Below are 14,214 nucleotides of genomic sequence, written 5' to 3'. Positions count from 1 at the left end.
CATTGGGCCTCACTCTGCCAATTACATTCATCAAGTAGAAGCTTCAACTATCCAAAGTCTCAGAACATAACAATCTTGAAGTGAGATTGGATACTAAAGCAGATAGTTCAGGTCTTAGCAAAGGTAAGGTCCATTGATCCTTGGTGGGATATCATTGGGACACCGACCCTTCAAGTTGTGATTGTCCCTGCTCTACAGCCGCCGTGCAATAGCCTAAAAGAAGACTTGCATTGTCTTCACGTGATTCGGAGTTACTTGTTTGATTGTTACAATGACAAACAATCAACTAGAATTCGAACAGAGCGAAGCATATCCAGCCTCCCTGCCGCAGTACTACTGTCGCGGCGAAAGCAGGCCTCTCCCATGGAATCCCTTTTGTAGTTTGAGCGAGTGCTTCATAATGTGGTACTATTCAATCGTGGTCATGCGCTGTCTTTATTGACAACATTTCACCCAATGTCGAGACAAAGCATGGTAACTCAGGATGTATTTAGCACCGCGACTGGCCATATTTTTGGGTCAAAACCTGCGGCTACAAAATATGTTTGGCTTTACTTTCTTGTCTGGTGTCTGCCACAAAAGTTACCACCGTTCATATCCTTCCATCCAAGTGACAGGAGACGGATCAAATCCTCATGACAGCCATCTCGTGAAGGTGCTGACGCCACATGCCAATAGGATCCATGTCCCCGTTGACCAAAGTCTTCACACTCTTATCCTTTAAACCATAAAGATACGGCTTCTCGTTTGCATAGCAAGCCGTCTCGGCCTCATCGGGCAGCGTTCCCTCCAGGATGTACGTCTTGGCAATCGAGTCGGTGCAGTTGGACGTGTCTCTTGACGAATGGCCATAGCCATGATGCGCAATCAGTCTCGCGTTCCGTCCCATCTCATTCAAAAGTCTTCGACCGTTGCGCAGTGGCGTTGCCGGATCGTATGTCTCTGCGATGAGAAGAACTGGGTTCTTGAGGGTATGGTTGAGATCGCCGCGGTAGATCCCAGCGGGCTTGGGCCAGTACTTTGTGAATTGCTGGCAGGGGAAGACGTTGAAAAATCGAGAATTGCCCGAAATCCAGGACTTGGCAGTCATGTTAGCCCACAGAGATTCCCACCAGTCTAGTCCATTGGGTGGAAGTGGTGCATCGTAAGAGTCGGCGCAGATAACTAGGGAGCCGAGTTCTTCTGACGAAGGCCGCTTGTTAGGTGTGGCTGGCAACGTAGGGTCGTATCCCCAGAAAGCGTGCTCTAGGAACGCAGCTGCCAGTGTAGAGTTGCCTTGTTCTAGCTCGTACAGCATTTTCGCTAGAGCCGGCCAGCTTTGAGCGTTGTACATTGAGCTGTAGATGGCGGAAACGAGACCCGAGTAGGTAACGAGTGATGGGCCACTGTTCTTTGTATAACCAATCATTGGACGGTCAACGAGCGAAGAAATCAGCGTTCTCAGCCGAGCGTCCAGTTCCTTGAGAACGACTGGCTCGTCGTCTTTGGGTTTCGCTAGAGCGCAATGGTCTGGTCCGGCGTTGATGCATTCGCCTAGGAAGCCATCGTACCACGCATCCGTAGCGTTGTCAAGGGCAGTCCATCCAAAGCCGCCAAGCAGACGATGATCACGTACGTACTCGGTTCCGTCCAGAATTATGCGGCCGACGCTATCGGGAAACAGGTTCGCATACGTCTGTCCGATACCAGTTCCATAACTGACGAGATAGCCCGTCAGTTCATCCTCACCAAGGGCCTTCCTGATCTCCTCCATGTCTCGTGCAACAAAGGCGGTGCCGACAAAACGACCCAGATCTCCGTAAGTCTCCCAGCAGGCTTTGAAAGTTGCGTCGTTCATGGCATCCGCAAGATTGAGCTGGTGCTTTACGTCGGACACTTCCAAATACTGTCCGGTTATGAGCGACCAGTGGTCCCGGTCGACATCGTAGGGAAAGCAGGCAATGGAGGGTTGAGTGATGTTGACTCCCCTCGGATCCCAGCCCAGGATATCGAGGGTGCTATCACTGAGGCGCTTAGAAACTTGTTCCGCAACCCTCCAAGCGTAAGAGGTTCCGCTGCCACCCGGTCCGCCAGGCTCGATAACGATAGTACGCTGACTCTTGCCGCCTGGAGGCGGGTTGCTGTAGTCATTGACAGGTTTACCGACGCGAGCCAATCCAGAGACCTGATACTTCGTAATGGCTAGCCGAACAATCCGCTCGTCCGACTTGTTGGTGTAGTCTAGAGGCACTTCCAAGTAACCGCAGAGGTAGATGCCGCGATCAGAGTAAGGGTCGGTATCGCCCTCAATGGAGACAGTCTTGTTGCCCCAGCTCCAATGAGAGGGGTCTGGGTCGAAGCGCTCCGCCCAAGTCTGTTCAGGATAAGGATCATCGAGTGGCGGCGGAATGGACGCGTTCGTACAAGGAATGAGACGGAAAGGGTCTCGAGGAAGAGGAAAGCGACCAAAAGGGGAGTCTTGCGTCAGTGCCGAGTTACATTTATGGTCGTGGCTTGTCCCGTAACACTCCCAACCTAACAGATGGTGTTGGTGCAGGTAGAGATTACCGAACCCGATCAAAGCGACTGTGCCGGCAAGCATCAGTCGCTTGCCAAGTCTCGACGGCGAAGACGGCGGCTGGGTTATCGAGCTGTGTCCCTTCTCCATGCTATCGTTCGCTTGGTTCAACGAGCTCAACTAGGTCGAACGGAGCACCGAGGCATGGATTGTATATAAAGAGCGCGAGTGCAGTAGCTGCGGTGGTATTGGCAATGGTGACGAGAAAGACGCGTTGCAAGCAAACGTTTGCTGTTATTGATTACAGGCCAAGCTGTCGCACCTGACAGCCAGTGATGACGAGGAGTACACGTTTGAGGCGACGTTATCTGGTGAGGGGATCTGATCCTGCGAGTAAGCGTCGCGTCTTCACCTTCCTGTCTGGAAAAGCGGGTCTTTCGGCCGATCAACCCCACTTATAGACCGACCCGGCTCCGATCAATAACTCTGCTAGCTCGGGATAACGATCCGATACCACGGATGCTCGGCATTTTGCTTGACGACGGATTCCAAAATCGGACCCTTGCACAGTTGATCGTTAACAGGATTCTATACCATGTCTAGATGAAAAAGATGGAAAAAAAAGGGCTCATAACAAAAATCAAACATCCGTCTTCCGGTCATGCGTAAAGGGTCCTTCTTTTGAATCCTTCCCCGACGAGTCGCCCCTCCCAAAGGGCCTCGTTTCGCTCGATTCCAAATCTACACTCGCCCGCCATCCCATCCACCACCGACCGCTGAACAGCTCCTCCATCCTCTCCATTGGGATGCCCTTCGTTTCTGGCGCCCAGAGGCCGAGGAGGACAAGACCCGCGGCACAGACGCATGCCCAGAAGACGTAGGCGCCCCAGAGGTTAAGGCTGACAAACATGTTGGGCGTCACCCGCACCACAGCGAACTGGAAGAACCAGTGTAGTGTCATGTTAGTCGCATAGCAGACGCTGCGGATGCGAGTCGGGTAGATCTCGGTACCGTACAGGTACTGCACGGTACACAAGCCGATAGACCAGCCGACGGCGTACACAAAAACCGACGCGATGGCGGCATCGGATGCCGACTTGTTGTTGCTATCCATCCAGATGCCCATGTATACTGCCATGTATATGTGGGTGATGCACTGCAGGAACAAGCCGGTGAGAAAGCATCGTCGACGGCCAAAGACGTCGACCAGTCCCCACGTGAATACCATGGTGAAGACGAGCTTGACGGCACCGTACGCGCCACTGGTGATGAGGGAGGTGTTGTCGCCGACAACACCGGCGTATCGGAAGATCTCAGGAATGTAGTACGTGATGCCGTTTCCGCCGGACCACTGGGCAACGGTCTGCATCACGGCGCCGAGGAGGAACCGCGTACGGTAAGTGGGGATGGTGACAATGTCCTTCACGATGGACCAGGTGGATGCGTCGGCGAGGACCTGCTGCCGGTTGCGTATCTGTTCATGAATCTCCTCGTATTCGAGAGCAAGAGCTTGGTCGCTCGGGTCGGTTTGCCGTAGTTTCGCGAGGACAACGAGCGCCTCGTCACCGCGGTCCCGTGATGCGAGCCAGCGCGGGGTGTCGTCGAGGAAGAAGGATGCAATGAACGCCAGACCTACGGGGATGAGCGGGATGGCGATGACGAGGCGGTACTGCATCCTTGTCGCGGCGAGCGTTACGTTAGCGGCATAGTTGATGAAGAAGCCTGAGCAGGTTGGTTAGTACGAGGATTCCTGGACGGAAGTTCAACGCTATTAAGCTTACCAATGGTTAGGAACGACAGCAGGACAACCATGTATATGCTAACGACCATGCCACGCGACTTGGCCGGCGCGACCTCCGACAGGTACAGGGGCGCGACGACCGTGAGACCGCCGGCACCCAGCCCACCCCAAATGCGGGCGAAGAGCATTAGGCCGAGGATGCCAGACGAGAAGACCTGCATCAAGCAGCCCGTCATCCACACGGCGATCAACAGCTGCCATGCCCTCAACCGGCCGAGCCTGTCGTTGACGGCAAGCGCAATGAGGGAGCCGAAGGCAGCGCCGAGGACGCCAAACGACGAGATATTGGCCTTGCGGTCGGCCAGGCCAGAGTCATTGCCCTTCCATGCGCTAGCTACCAGGCCAAAGTCCTCCTTGAAGGAGGCCAGACCCGTTGACGCGCTGAAGCCGCCTTCATCGTAGCCTGCGGGAGCTAGTCAGTGACTGCAGTGTTGGGTGGAGCTAAGCGAACAGATCGCTGTTGGTCTCTAATGGACTGCGGCTGTTGACCGAGTTGGACTTACCCTTGGGAATAGACCCGCACGAGATAACGATGATTGTCAGTATATAGTAGGGGTTGAGATGGACCATTTTCCGCGGTTGCGATGTTGCGGTGGTCGCAGGAAGCGGCTTCGTCAGTCTCGCGCTTTGCGGGCGCAGGTTGGAAACTCTGGAAAGTTTTTTTAGATTTTTTTTTCCCCTTGCCGGCCCCTATTTTTGCGACACGCAATCTCTGACAGCGTCACACCACACGCCCGCCGCCCCGAGCGTCTTTATGTTTGCCTCCCCCGTTCTTCGTCCTCTTCGCTCTCTATCGCGCCTTGCCCGCAGACGACGGGATACGTCGCCCAGCTTCGCGGGGTTGAAGCGAAATCCTCCACGGGGTAAGACGGATACAGCTCGCGTGTTCCGGAGGTTGGGGCCCTGGTTCTGTTCAACCCCACGATTCCGTTCGTTGGCTCGATTGCGCGGAGTTGGATCTCTTGCAGAGAGTGGGGGGATGGGTTCAGAGAAAACATCGGACGTTGACCGAACGGAGAGGAGAAACTTTGGGTGAAAGAAAAGCCAGAAACAAGAGACCAGAGGCGTCTTAGTAAGGCATCTCCACACTCACTCGGGAGTTGCGTTCATCCAGCCCAGTCTTGTCCTCGAGTGCCGCGCCGGGGGGTTGGCTAAGGCAAGGGACCAAGTATCTTGCTGCGTCAAGACCGCAGTAGAGCTACCTTAGCATCATGCAGTATTCCCGGCTCGCTACTGGCCAGTCTAGCCCCAGTCTAGGGCCGTGTGCCTCTCCGAGCAGAGACCACTCTCACTCTCACTCTCACTCTCACTCTCAGTCGTCCATCTCATCGCCGAACTCGGTTCTGCCAGCACTCACCTCCCTCGGTCAACTTCCGAGGGGCCTTCACGCACATCTGTGGTCCGCGCCCTGACTCGTGGCGAACAGCAAACAAGCGACGCTCACTCGCGCACTTTACACCGCGCCCGTAGTGAACCTGCGGCGCCGCCGCTGCCCAATAGCCCGAGTCCCTGGAGGTCAATCATCCATTCCTCCACTTAAGCCCGCCTGTAGTTGGCCGTCGGACAGGTTCCATAGGGCGCTGAAAATAGTGATTGTCATGTATGCGTAGTTACACAAACCGCTCACCACCGCAACCGACTTCAACATCCAGGCTCCGACTACCTTGGTCGGTCATCCTCCGAGCCCACGGCCCAGAACTCTCAATCCCCAAAACCAGACTTTGACTTACTGACTGATCTGCACCTCATCCCAAACCTTCACCTACCTCCACTATCGTTCCTACAGAGTACTACTTCTTGCATTGCCCGCTGGATCTCTTCCTCGAGTATGCTGCAACTCAATGATCCACACAACGAGCCGGGCCTTCGGCGGAATCTCACCAAGCACAATGGGCCGACGTCCATATGTGCAGGCGCACCGCCGCCGTCATCGCACCTCTCCACTGCCGCCGTCTGTATTGTCCGTTGTTGCAGATAGCAAAAGCCCTGTAACGTCGGCCTTGTTGCCAGTTTGTTCTCGCGAGGAGAAGGATTCATCCCTTCCATGCCTGTCCAGGCGGCCGACCTCCATCAACCCACGCCTACAGCCTCGACGACCACAAGCCCGCAGCTCTCATATCTTTCCCACCACCAGGACCTTTTCCGCTCGCACTCACAAGGTTGCTCTCAATATGCTTCCCAAGAAGCGCATGCTTCAGGCACATTCATCCCTCCTTCATCAGCTCAAGGCCATCATGGCGCTCATGCAACCCCTCCTCGCTCCTACGTCGACTAGACACGACGACAAACTCATACCCAGAGTCGTCCCTGCGCGGCGGAGGTTGACTCTTCCGGAGCGGATACCCCGCGATGCGTGGGACTCCCACATGCACGTAGTCGACCCTGCCGCGTATCCCTTGGCAAAGGATGCCGTCTACTGTCCCAAGACACATCGACTCGACCAAGCCCTCTCCTTCGAAGCATCGGTCGGCATTGACAACATCGTCCTCGTACAACCCTCCATCTACGGCAACGACAACACTTGTCTTCTTGATGCTTTGCGTGCCCTTGGTCCTCGCCGTGGCCGGGCGGTTGTAGCTTTCGAACCCGGCAGCTTATCTGAGAGTACCCGCAGAGAGTGGCACAAGCTCGGTGTAAGAGGTGTTCGCATCAACCTATCATCCGTCGGAAAGTCACTCAACGCCGTGGAACTCAACGAGCTTTTACATCGATACGCAAAAGATTGCAAGCCTCTAGACTGGGTCATACAGGTGTACATGCCCATGTCCATGATCGAGCTGTTGGAACCCATCGTCCCAGCTCTCGGCGTCCGCGTCTGCATCGACCATCTCGGCCATCCTTGCGTCAAAGACATGCCATCACGCAACCCATACGGCATGAAGGGCTTTAAATCCCTGGCAAAGTTGTTGAGAGCTGGCAACACCTACGTCAAGCTGTCAGCACCATACCGACTGAGCTCCAAGGCCGACCACAGCGACTTGGAGCCCATCGCACGAGAAGTCCTGCACCTGCGAGGCAAAGACAGGGTCATCTTTGCAACGGACTGGCCGCACACCAGGTTTGAGGGCCTAGACATCCGACCCTGGATGGAGACGGTTCTTGATTGGTGTGGCAAGGACGATGTCCTAGTCGACAGGCTGTTCAGAGGCAATGCGGAGGACTTGTGGAATACCCGGCACAGAGAATGATGCATTCAAAAGCGGCCATTATTTTGTCTTTTAGCGTTGTTTCCTGTTGCTTTCTAAAACATAGCGATGCCAGCGCTGTCTTTGAGTGGCTAATAACTGAGCATCATTTACGTCGGGCTCACGACGCAATATGATTTCATGACCATGAACCTCTAGAACTTGAGTAATATGATGTGATGACTTGACTTCAATTCATCTCGTGTATCAGTGTATTGCGCTACATGTGTGTCATTGTGGAGTTCAGTTGGTGTGATTTATTTATGGTACCGTCTCGGCCTGGGACCGAGATTCATGAGCCAAAACTCTGTAAGTTGCGCAACACCGAGTGGTCCAAGCTCTTGATTCTCGGACAGATGCCGAACGCGAACGGCGAAAAACACAAGCTGTGTATGCATCCTGGCAACATTGCTGGGGCTCCATACTCACAAACTCAGAACGACTTAATGGTAACGAAGAAACAATTGTCAGTATTTTGCCTTGGACAATCCATGCGTGGCACTGTGCAGTGGTGCAGTTATTCATTCAGTCGCTAGGACGTTAAATATCCTAGCAGACATGTTGTCGGACTTGGCAATTTAGCAACTCTTAGAAACCCCCAAATAAAGTTTGGCCTTCGCGATTAGGCCGCCCTAAAGTCTTCAACTACACTCCCGTAACTTTCTAGCCTCTCTTGATTCGTGCGCATGCTGTTCAAAGCAACACTGGACATGATCGGATAGCTGGCTGTCTCTACAACACCGGTATACTGTACGGCAGCATGAAGGATAACACCTCCGGCGAATGTTGGTAGCAGCTGTATATTCCGGGGGCCTTACTAGAGACAACACGCGAGCCATCTTATTAGTCCTTTTTCTTCCTCTTCCTTCCCGTCTGCTCTCCCTCCTCTCTTTCTGATCATCGCTCTTCCCAGCGGGGTTCTTCAGCAGCTTTCTTTTTTTATTTTCTTCAGCGCCGCCTGCTTGTCCCGAGTAGTCTTCAAGCTACCTAGTACCAGCCTGCACATTAGACAGTCTTCTAGTTACCGACAACGTCGATCATAATCGCTTAGGGACACACGGCTTCTTATTGACTCTGGAAAGGCTTTTAAAGTTGAAAGACGTTTTGTCCCGAATGGGTGTGCAAACACATCTTCCAGTCATAGTAAGATGATTCAAACTTACTTGCAAGCTGGAAAAAGTCACAAGTGGCGTTGAAGGAATTTGATTAACCGGAACCACTCAAGTCGGCAACTCGGCACCTCGCAGCTATCAGCTTGGTCTTCAAGACCAGGATCAACGTTAGCTCCCCATGATCGGGGCATTGCATCACCGAGCCACCGCGCAACATGTCATGTGTGGTCCAGCTTCGGATCGCGTGGAAGAGATTCGAGACGGGGCCACAGCGGAAGAGCCCAACTGGGTCTTATGACACGTAACCACCACCGGGAGGATACTAACGGGGACTGCTGAACGGTTCGCGAAATGCTCGGAGCTGCCCACACTGGTCGGAGACAAAAGCGGTCTTACACTCCGGAGCTGGTGCGGACTACCTGTGCGCGTTGTTAGAGTCGGGAGGTGATGGGGCTAGGATTCTTGCACAGATACCCCTTGCAGGACTTTGATCATTACGAATTGCGCAGTGTACTTCGTGGCATGATTCCAAGAGCCCGGCGGCATTATTCAATTCGTTGCGGAGATGCCCCGGGAACAACGGCTCACAGTGGACATTGATAGAGATCCAACCATGCTTACAGCTAGCTCGGTCCTAACCCTGGTAGGACTCGCTTCTGTTGATCGCCAGTACCAAAGGATCGCGCCTCTGGGCTGGAACCTTTGGTATCCAAGCATTCGAAAGCTAGCATTCCCGAACTGCCCAATTCGGCAATCTTAGATTCTTATCACCACAGCGGCATGGGGGGTGTTGAAGACTCATGTTCTTGAACAAATCCCACGTGCACAAACCTAGCCCCGCACAAAATCCCACGGGGAGTTTCACACACGGCAAGTGATCCCCAGATTCCAACTGGCTGGGCACATTCGCCTAAGTGCGAACTGTTACTTGCTGCAACGTCCACCAGCTTCTACCCCCCTCCCCCGGGCCTCGGAAGGCTTTAGTAAGAACCCCCGGACTCCCGTCTCTGGGCGAGCAAAACATCTATTATTCACAATGTTCTACTGAGGGATTCAGGGCCTCTGTGCTGTAACAGAGGCACAGATCGCTCTATTTCCCCGCTTCTTATGGCATGAGACAAGCTTGTCTATGAAGTCACCATTTTCTTCAGGAGGGGGATAGTTTGCCTCATATCCAACCAACCCAGGGATTATTTCGACACCGAGATCTTCGAAGCACCGTGGCGCTACCATGATGGCAACTATGAGCAGAAAGTCTGATGACGCTCTCAGCTTCTTCGGTATCGACTATTCATCATTGCAAATATTCTCCAAGTTCCATCCCATATCCGTATCCGGACATGCAGCAAACCCATCGCCGAAGCCATCTGCAAGAACCAGGACTGCATGTGAGCGAACGTTGAATAGCGGGCGGATTTCGACCTGAGCTATTATGAGCCGGTCGAGGGCGGAATCGCACACACGTTAAAGGCGGTGACTGAGTGTGTAAAGTGGTGTCTGGGCCCAAAGACTGTGCTGTCTGGTTTCTCACAGGGCGGGCCCATTATCAGAGACTTGCTTGGTGGTGGTGGCGGCGTGTTCATGTCGCAGGATTGTGTGCAGGATACAGACCAGAATACTTCACCGGATGCCTTCCCCGGTGACCACAGCTTAGCCCTGTACAATGAGATAATACCTGCTGCTTTGGGTTTGTTGACATGATACAGATGCCGTTGCATTGCTTTGGGGGCATTCCAAGACATGCTGCCAACCAAAGTTAGACTCTGCTCGTTGGTGCATGTTTGTAATCGGTCCGTATGCCCATGCACAATAAGAAATGACCGAGTCACTAACAACTTAACCAGGGTTTCCCAGGGAGGTCTCCCAGCCTCCACGACTCCTGCAATATTGACGATCCTGCCTGTGCCAAGGGAATCAGCTGGGTTACGGAAGAGAATTATGGGTTGAAGGACGCTGATCACGCCACCCAGCTTGTGTGATCCGAAGCACGTTTTGCTGCCGACAAGCTTTTGTAGAGGATTTAAGCATTGGAGAGAGAGGCCCGTGCTTCTTCAGACCGCCGATAATGTTAGAGTTCATTCACATCTTTGAATAAACGAAGGATACTAGACATACGCTCAACATCGAAAAAAGCAATAAAAATGACAGTCAACCATGACCTTCCTTTTCACAAGAACAGTAAGTATGTAGTAGCCGATTGGTTGGTCTATTCATGTCAGTTACCTTAAGATAACTTCGTTTGACAAACATGACAAAACAACTAGATAGCAGACAACCGCAAAAGGGATGCCCCCTCACGGGATTGAACCGTGGACCTTCGCATGGTGTGCAAGAGTACGAGTGCGACGCTCTACCACTGAGCCAAAGGGGCTTAGCAAGTATGTGCGAAGTAACAAATTCAAAACATATCATGGATTTTTCAAAGTCACTTCATCTTACCGTCGACCTGACACTGTGGATCATGCTGCTGAAGCTGTCATCTCTGCCGTACAAATCACAACCAGACGACCAAAACCCCAACATTACAAGCAGCCACATCTTCTCGGCGAAGTTCCCGAACCCCTACCCCGCGATCTCTCTCCCATCCGGACCAATATTCACTCTTCTCATCCGCACGAATACCCTCAGCCCATCACCTCGGCCCATCTCCGTGGTAAACAACCTCGGCCATTCCCCGTGTCGGTAAACCGGGGTTCCCGTCAGCCATTCACCACTACAGAAATCTTCCCCAGCCCGGCAGCTATACCCGCTGACGGGCATCGGTCAGTCCCACCCACGATCCATCGTCTCCAAGACTTCCGCCTCATAGTTTTCCAGTAGGGGTCTTTTTTTACCCTGTTCGCCTAGACTCCGTTACAGCGAGACTAACAGCGAGTGTTGCGAAAAACCTGCCCACGACCCGCGGGCCGTTGTCCATCATTGCTTAATCTCGCTAAACCGGACAGCAAACATTCCCACAAAAGTTTCCTTGTGAGCATCATCACAAGTCAAGGACCTTGATGAGAAATGTCGATCGGGTCCCCGAACAACTGACTCTCGGTAAACATCCCGTTCCCCGTGCTCTGAAAAACTCTCAATATCGGGACTCCCGTCCGACCCCCGTCGTCGTCTCGGATCGTGGCCGTCAACACCTGCCCGTGAGCCATCGAGAGAAGAGCAACGCAACACTCAACCCACACTCCGCGGTGCAAGATGCCAAAACAACCACGCCCCCCTACTAGCACTGTCACAGCTTTCCCAGAACGGACGAGTCGGCACAGAATCCCGCACACCTGCGCGCCCAGGCCCCGGCACTTCGGTCCTCAGACCATGATGATACCCCGAACCCATCCTATCCGTCCCCCCCCCCCGTGGTCCATCATCTCAATCTCCATACATACCGCCATGCCACATGTCAGCGCATTCTTGGTACCCCAGGGCGCCTAGGCACATGTAACCTCCGGATACATCTTGCATGTACGCGCTAGTCCCTCCCCCAGATTTTCCATGGGAGTCCAGACTTCTCCTCTCCTCCCTTTTGGGCCTCTGACCCCCCAAAAGCTCAAAAGCCTGGGCCTGCAATGCAGTCCCCCTCATCACTGTGTGCCGCAGCCCTCTCTCTCGCGCCCATGTCGGAAGTTGACCGAAGCTGCAAACCAAGAAGGAATTCCGCCGAACCGGGCGGGATGATCTGTATCATGACACCCACAGGCCACTTCGCCAAAGATAGGCTCAGCGACGATCCTCTCACGATTATCGGCGGTCTTGGCGGTGGACGCGCCGAGCCGCCCAGCTACACAGCCTTGGCCCCGTCTCGCCCCTCCCCAAGACTCTTAAACAACGGGAGACGGCGCGAAGCGATTGCGGAGAAGTGATTTCTGCAGAGTTTGTCCTCGTCGGCTACGTAGCGGTCAAACAGGCTTTCGTGATGCTAGCATTCGGACCTCACGGACGATGCCCGAGGGAAGCATCGTCGCCGTGGCCCCCACGCAGCATACGAAGCGCCGGCCCCCAAAGACACTCCAAGGCCTCGGAACATGCCCGAGTGGGCTTTCCTCTCTTGCTCTTGGGCCCGAAGAACTAACTGCGGTCACTCTCCGGCCTCTCGGGGGGAAGAGAAGAGAAACCAGCACGATGGAGAGCCGGTATAATATGTGGGAACACCATGCGGCGATGGGGCGGGCGGACGGCCGGCTTTGTGTATATCACATCGAAACTTCCGCGGCAGTAACGGCAACCGGCTGAAGGGACCATATCACGCCCATCCTGACAAGTGCTCCACGCAAACGGTTTTGTGCCGACGAACACCGAGGTTATCAGATCATACCCAGACACCCAAAGCCACGATAGGGGAGGAAGAAAAACTCCACAAAATGGAGCAGTCCGGCGTCTTGACCAAGATCGTAGCGGGCGGTGTTGCGGGGGTTTCAGAAACGCTCGTCACTGTGAGTCCAGGTCTCACCATCCATGTTCTCACCCTAAACTTAGACCGATCATCCACATACCCACATGTCGTGCGGGTGATCGGATAGCATGGTTCATATACAAAAATGGTATGCAGTACGTATCACATTTCTAACGACGACTACACTACACCAGTACCCGGCCGAGTTCGTCAAGACTCGCCGCCAGCTATACTTCAAGCCCTCCGATGGCGCGGCGACGCCATTCCATCCGCCCAGCTCCCTCTCCATCCTCCGCGACACCGTCCGCCGCTCCGGCGTGAGGGGAATCTACTCTGGCGTCCAGGCGCTCGCGACGTCCAACGCCGCAAAGTCCGGTATCCGGTTCCTCGCTTTCGAGACGACTCGCGCGAAGCTAGACGCCTTGGCCAGCACGGAGTCCGACCCCGACGCGGGCCATGGAAAACGACAGCCGCGTGCGGCGTGGATCAACGTCGTGAGCGGCCTCAGCGCCGGCGTGGCGGAGAGCATCGCCGTCGTCACGCCCGGCGAGGCAATCAAGACCAAAATGATCCACGATGCATCCTCCTCCACCGGCGGCCGGTTCGCGAACCGCGGGCTGCTCGGCGCCGTCGGCGTGCTGGTCCGCGAAGAGGGCGTAAGAGGCCTGTGGAGCGGCCTGACGCCGGTGCTGTGCAAGCAGGGCACCAACAGCGCGGTGCGGTTCACGACATTTGCGATGCTTCAGGAGCGGGTTGCGATGTGGCGGCCCATGCTTGACGGGAGCATCGGGAGCACGCTTGTTCTGGGCGGGATCAGTGGCGTTTTTTACGGTGTAGGTGATGCTGATGAGCGAGCGGGCCGATGCTGAACGTGTGTGCTGATGACAGGTGTCTAGGTATGCGTCGATGCCATTTGATAACATCAAGACTAGGATGCAGAGCGTCGACGCGCGGTACAAGGGTATGCTGGACTGCGCCGCGCAGACGCTTCGCGAGGATGGCGTGCTGGCGTTGTGGAGAGGCACGTCGCCGAGACTGGTCCGGCTGACTGTAAGTTGTACAAAAGAATTGCGGGAGAGAGGGAAACACCCCCCGGCTGACAACGAGAGATAGCTCTCGAGCGGCATCACGTTCACGGTCTATGATCAGGTGGTGCGATTGATGAAGTCGGCCCGAGCAGGCCGCGACGCCGGCAATATACAGCGCCTGTAAGGCCGGCGCGGGGAAATGCTGTG

General features: G+C 54.5%; 5 protein-coding genes and 1 non-coding gene across 6 annotated transcripts; 2 read left to right on the top strand and 4 right to left on the bottom strand.

Annotated features, from left to right (window-relative positions):
- Positions 1 to 625: 625 nt before the first annotated feature.
- ColSpa_10774 (putative hydroxyacylglutathione hydrolase) lies at positions 626 to 2,647 on the bottom strand (the record flags this gene model as incomplete). Its single annotated transcript, XM_049276986.1, has 1 exon — positions 626 to 2,647. The coding sequence occupies one exon, from the start codon at positions 2,645 to 2,647 to the stop codon at positions 626 to 628; it is 2,022 nt and encodes a 673-aa protein (XP_049132943.1).
- Positions 2,648 to 3,137: 490 nt separating this feature from the next.
- On the bottom strand, positions 3,138 to 4,868 carry ColSpa_10773 (quinate permease; the record flags this gene model as incomplete). The annotated part of the gene is made up of 3 exons (XM_049276985.1): positions 3,138 to 4,219; positions 4,279 to 4,701; positions 4,802 to 4,868. 3 exons carry the CDS (start codon positions 4,866 to 4,868, stop codon positions 3,138 to 3,140), a joined length of 1,572 nt encoding a protein of 523 aa, XP_049132942.1.
- Positions 4,869 to 6,469: 1,601 nt separating this feature from the next.
- Positions 6,470 to 7,486, top strand: ColSpa_10772 (4-sulfomuconolactone hydrolase; the record flags this gene model as incomplete). Its single annotated transcript, XM_049276984.1, has 1 exon — positions 6,470 to 7,486. The coding sequence occupies one exon, from the start codon at positions 6,470 to 6,472 to the stop codon at positions 7,484 to 7,486; it is 1,017 nt and encodes a 338-aa protein (XP_049132941.1).
- Positions 7,487 to 10,882: 3,396 nt separating this feature from the next.
- ColSpa_tRNA_282 lies at positions 10,883 to 10,966 on the bottom strand. Its single transcript is given in 2 exon segments — positions 10,883 to 10,918; positions 10,931 to 10,966. It is a non-coding gene; the product is annotated as a tRNA-Thr (tRNA).
- Positions 10,967 to 13,107: 2,141 nt separating this feature from the next.
- Positions 13,108 to 14,191, top strand: ColSpa_10771 (tricarboxylate transport protein; the record flags this gene model as incomplete). The annotated part of the gene is made up of 3 exons (XM_049276982.1): positions 13,108 to 13,812; positions 13,868 to 14,029; positions 14,093 to 14,191. 3 exons carry the CDS (start codon positions 13,108 to 13,110, stop codon positions 14,189 to 14,191), a joined length of 966 nt encoding a protein of 321 aa, XP_049132939.1.
- ColSpa_10770 (uncharacterized protein) lies at positions 13,393 to 14,106 on the bottom strand (the record flags this gene model as incomplete). The annotated part of the gene is made up of 1 exon (XM_049276983.1): positions 13,393 to 14,106. The coding sequence occupies one exon, from the start codon at positions 14,104 to 14,106 to the stop codon at positions 13,393 to 13,395; it is 714 nt and encodes a 237-aa protein (XP_049132940.1).
- Positions 14,192 to 14,214: the final 23 nt, after the last annotated feature.

The sequence above is a fragment of the Colletotrichum spaethianum genome, assembly GCF_022836535.1.
Source record: "Colletotrichum spaethianum MAFF 239500 DNA, contig39, whole genome shotgun sequence".
Taxonomy (NCBI): domain Eukaryota; kingdom Fungi; phylum Ascomycota; class Sordariomycetes; order Glomerellales; family Glomerellaceae; genus Colletotrichum; species Colletotrichum spaethianum.
The sequence above is the reverse complement of the archived record's forward strand: the minus strand, read 5'-3'. Positions and strand labels throughout refer to the sequence as shown.